This window comes from Rhincodon typus, chromosome 7, assembly GCF_021869965.1.
Source record: "Rhincodon typus isolate 14 chromosome 7, sRhiTyp1.1, whole genome shotgun sequence".
NCBI lineage: Eukaryota > Metazoa > Chordata > Chondrichthyes > Orectolobiformes > Rhincodontidae > Rhincodon > Rhincodon typus.
In genome coordinates, this window is record NC_063338.1 from 33,053,248 (window position 1) to 33,058,395 (window position 5,148).

Consider the following 5,148-nt stretch of genomic DNA (forward strand, 5'->3'; position numbering starts at 1 on the left):
GGAGTAAATTCTCAAATGGTGAATTATGTCTGAGACAATCTGGCCAGTGGTCTCATTGCTACAGGAATGATGTTAAATTTGAAAGGGTTCAGAAAAGATTTACGAGGATGTGGCTGGAATTGGAGGGTTTGAGCTATAGGGAAAGGTTGAATAGGCTGGGGCTACATTCTTTGGAGTGTCAGAGGCTGAGAGGTGACATCATTGAGGTTTGAAAAATCATGAGGGGCAGAGATAATTTGAAATGCCAAGGTAGGAGCAAATTACTGCAGGTACTTGAATCTGTACTGAAAACAAAAAATGCTGGAGATCACAATAGGTTGGGCAGCATCCATGGGGAGAGAGCAAGCTAACGTTTCGAGTCTAGATGACTCTTCATAAAGTTGAAGTGAAGTGTGGAGAGGGCAGCATTTGTGCAATTGTTGGGCGAGTTGGAGTGCTGGGAGAGAAAGAATGTTGTTAGTTCAGATTTAGTGATCAGAATATGAGAATGGTAGAACAATGGTGTGTCTGACTGCCAGACTGGAAAGAACAGACAGTCCTGCTGGAATGGGTGCAGTGGTGAGGACACGGTGACAGAGAATTTAACAAGCAAAGCTGAAGGAAAGGGCTTACAATTTGAAGGTTTTGAACTCAATATTGAACCCAGAAGGTTGTAAAGTGCCTAGTTTGAAGATGAGACGTTACTCCTCCAGTTTTCGCTGTGGTTTGGTGGAGATTAGGTTGCTTTCTCTCCAAAGGTGTTGCCTGACTCACTGTGATCTCCAGCATTTTTTATTTTCAATCTGAAGAGTCGAGGTCTTTTTTTTCCCCCCAGCATAGGGAAGTACAAAATTAGAGGGCAGAGGTTTAAGGTGAGAGGAGTAGATATAAAAGGGACCTAAGGGGCAACTTTTTCATGCAGATAGTGATCCGTGTGTGGAATGAGATGCCAGAGGAAGTGGTGGAGGCTGGTACAATTACAACATTTAAGAGGCATCTGAATGGATATATGAATAGGAAGGGTTTAGAGGAATATGGGCCAAATGCTGGAAAATGAGACTAGATTAATTTAGGTATTCTGGTCAGGGGCATGGACGAGTGGGACCAAGGGATTTGTTTTCATGTTGTACAACTCAATGACTTTAAAATATGGAGAACATTAAATGCAGCTGGAATCTAATTTACGAACATTGTTGGGGAGGTAAAGACCACATTAGATAAATATATAGGTTATATCTCGTTGTGTTATGGTTTTCCTGTTAAACCTATTGCATTCGACTCATGAAGATATTGATGATGTTACATCCTTTGCGAGGTAGTCCATGGTCCAAATGAAAATACAACTGAAGGTGTAGGAAAGCTAGGCACAGTCCTTTCTGGTGCAGAGTACGCGGAAGCGATTGGGTTGATAACACTGATCCACTGAATGTGCATTGGTTCCCTTCAGAGCTGGCGCTCCAGCTCACGATTTGCATGACTTTAGTTGTCAGTTGGCAAGAGTTTTTTTTAATGCAAGCTACACGTCACGGGGCCGGGCTCTCTCCCCAGGAAATACCTTTGAACAGAAACTTCAAAACTCCCAAATGATGTGCACTGTTCAAATTTGGGACCCGGACCGTGCGGCTGGTCTCATGGGTGCGAGGGGTTAGACCTAACATTATATTTTAGCGACAACATTTTTCCGACTTCAGCTACAGTGCTAGCTAAGTCTGGAAATTCGAATTTGAAAAAAAAAACTGGCGGCGCTTGCCTTTTCAGAAACTGTTTATAGGATACATTTCCAAATCAGATCTTTTTTTAAAAAAAAATTAAGAGAAAAAAATCAGAACCCATTAAGAACCCTGCTAAAGTAACAAAAATTACCTTTAAATATGGGGAAGACAGAAACCAAGTCTCAGAAGAGGGGCTGCTGCGGTAAGTGCTTTACTATATAGCATTTGGAGAGCTTTACATTTAAACTTTTAATGCAGTATTTTGGAAATTGTTTGAGAATATTTAATACTCAACCAACGTATTAAATGTTTTAAAGGAGTCCCTGAAATACTCTTATTTTGAATTGACTTGAAATGTGTATTTTTCTTGTCCTTTAAACGACAGTCTCATTTGTTGGATATTTCAAGACGACTGGCTTTCTTATTTACCTTTGCCATGGACTGTCAACATGGGTAAGTTCAGCTGCGAAATTCCAACTGTTGTTTTTCTTGGTTTCTATTTTGCTTCCATTGCATTGCAACTAGCTGGGTAAAGACTCCTTTGGTGGTGGTTCTGTTGAAACATCAAAAGTAGATTGACTTAAAAAATGTTCTGTTCAGTACTTATAGTGAACTGCCAATTGTATTTGTAGAAGAGGTAAACAGAGAGAATCTTCTCAAATACAGTTATATTGCAGCCTCAGGTAGGGATCAAGGGAAATCTTAATGATATTTTACAATGGTGCTGGTATTGATTTGAAATACTGTAACTCACGTTCCAATATTTGGGAAAGTTGCCTTCGTGCACAGATGGTCTGACCTAATTGAACCTTTCAAAAAATGTATAAAAGTCCCTCCTTCAAAAGGGAGTAGATGATTATAAGCTTGTCACAAAGCAGGAGAGAAGGGCAACTGTGTCCTTCTGGACAAGGGTCCTAAGACCAGCTTAAGTCAAATGGAATTGTTGAACTTTTGTTCATTAAATCTGACGCTCTTTTGTAAGTCAATGAAATGTCTCAGATGAAACTAAAAGGGTGAAATACAGATGCAGCAAATTCGAGTCTGTGGAGCCACAGGTCTGAGGCAGCAGTTGAAATAAAAAGCTGAAAAGTGATCAAGAATGTCTGCCTCGGAGGAAAGTGGACAAAACCCACCTCTCATGGAAATTAAAATCTGTCATTTTGAGAAGGGAGTGTTTTGGCTCTAACTGAATATACTGACACAGAGCCCAATCCTATTTCCAATGATCTTTGCTACAAACAAGAACTTCATACACTATTTAATCGTGGACACTTCAGAAAAGCAAAACCAAAACTGTTTTACTTTATATTACAGTGTCAATACCTACTGAGTTGAGGAACCAAGGAGCACAAAATGGCCTGAATATTAGTTTGGACAATGCTTGCCTTTAAATCAATAGGTTGTATCCTCAACATACACTGTAGGTCATGAGTAAATATTCCAGGCTGATGCTTAAGTGCAGTACTGAGGAGCACTACATTATCAGATCTGTGGTTTTTTGAATGTAGAATTAAATCAAGGACCACCTGCATATTCAGGTGAATGGAAAAAAAAAATCTGCTAGCGCTAGTTAAAGAAGTTCAGGGCTCTAAGCCAACATTCCTTCCTCAATCAGCATCTTGAAAACAAACAATTTGTGGAATATTGCAGTGTAAAAAATATTGTCATGGGAACAGCCATGTCAGGGATTCTTTCAGTGGATTATTTCTCAATTGTGCTTCAAAACATTTTAATTTTATCCTCTATTGTAACTTTTTTGAATTCCCTTTCTCTTATTTTGGATAATTTAGAACTGTATTTCATTCTAGTTTAATAGTGAAAACCTCCTTCATATCTTGCTTGTGCTTCTCCCTACTGATGCACTGTTCCGTGTTCTGTTTCTGTCTAATGCTCTTCCACAGTTCCTCGTTTACCTCAACTCTCACCATTTTGTCCATTTTGCGTGCCTTTTTAATTACATAGCTGGGAGTGATTAGTTTTCTTTTGTACAATGGACACGTTATACAGAAAGCTACATGCCATACTGAATGAAAATAAAACTTTTAAGTCTCTTGATACATTTTGTCGCAGTCTTTGTCCCACAAACCCAGTTCTGTTTACATAAAATGTATTTTAACTGCATGGGAATCTGCACAGTTTGTGTTGCAACTGGGTGTTCATTCAAAGTTTCGCAATTACAAATGCCAGGTCCTTGTTTTTTCTCGTGTGGTGTAGAAGACTCATTTAAGAGATAAAGGAGACCATTTGATGGGAAAAAAAGACCATGACATTGTCTGCTTTAGTGGTTCTTGTAGCCTTGCCTACACGATGGATCGCTTTGCCAAGGTTTCATTGTCCAGCATCATTTCTAATTCAGTGAAGCAGAATATCCACCATTTTAGATGTACACTTACAATGCCAAGGCTTACAAAGTTATCAGCCAAGCAGTGGAAATGAGATTAGAATAGCGAGGTGGTTGTTTTTGGCCTGCACAGACTCAATGGGTTGAAGGGCCTTTTTTGTACTGATGATATCTATGACTCTATGATTCCAATCCATAGTGCATATTTCCATTGAGGGATAACTTCCAGAAATAGTCCTGACTAGTTTACACCACTAGAAGCAACAAAACAAGATTCTGCTATCAGCTGGAATAAGTTCCTAGTGAAGTTACTGTGTATTTCAAAATAACAATACCCTGATGTATGAGAATATCCAAATATGGTCCAGATTTTCCAAAGTTCAGGTAATCATTCCTGACGTATGGATGGGTGTTGTGCACAAGGACCCTGTGGCATCCCCAGCATAGCAGAGTCTGAAGGAATTGCTCAGTAAATTGAATATTCCGCTCAGCGATTCCCCTATGTATAGAATCCTCCGAAAGTATCCATTTAAATCTGAGAATTTGGAGATATCTGCTGCTTTTAAGTAAATAGCTACAGAAGAAAAAATATTCATTTAAAAATCTAGTCCAACTGTTGAATAACTAGTCAACTGAGCCCACAATTTGCCACACACACATTCTCACTTACATCTGCCCCAGACCCCTTACACCCCCAGATCCTAACCTGACTTCCCCCTCTTTCCTGGGGACCTGATCCCATCCCCTCTGCCACCCGAACCAACAATGGCCCCACTCTAAGCCCTCTCCCTCGTGGACCTGACACCTCCTCTTTCCCCTTCGCCCTTTGCCCCAGGAGCCAATACCGTCCCTGCCATCGCCCTCAGGACCTCACTCCACTCTGCCACCAGATCTGGCCCTAATCCCCTTCTTTCAGACCTGGCAGCAACCCTCATCTGCTGCTGGACTAATGTCACCCACTACCTCTTTCTGGACATCATCACACCTCTGCATGACTTAATGCCCACTCCCCAGCTGTCAGACCTTACCATCTCTCCTCACTGCCTCATCTGTTCCTGCTGGAGGACCTGACATGACACCTCCCCCAGAACCTGACACCCAACCCACTGCTCCCCC

At 40.9% G+C, this 5,148-nt stretch overlaps 1 protein-coding gene across 1 annotated transcript in view; it reads left to right on the forward strand.

Annotated features, from left to right (window-relative positions):
- The first annotated feature begins 1,473 nt into the window (after nt 1-1,473).
- The window catches only part of slc40a1 (solute carrier family 40 member 1), a 46,791-nt gene continuing 43,116 nt past the window's right edge, over nt 1,474-5,148 (forward strand). The window contains exons 1-2 of the mRNA XM_020527531.2: nt 1,474-1,893; nt 2,077-2,144. Coding sequence (XP_020383120.1) covers nt 1,851-1,893; nt 2,077-2,144 — 111 coding nt within the window. The 5' untranslated portion in view covers nt 1,474-1,850. The remainder of the gene's footprint in view (nt 1,894-2,076; nt 2,145-5,148) is intronic.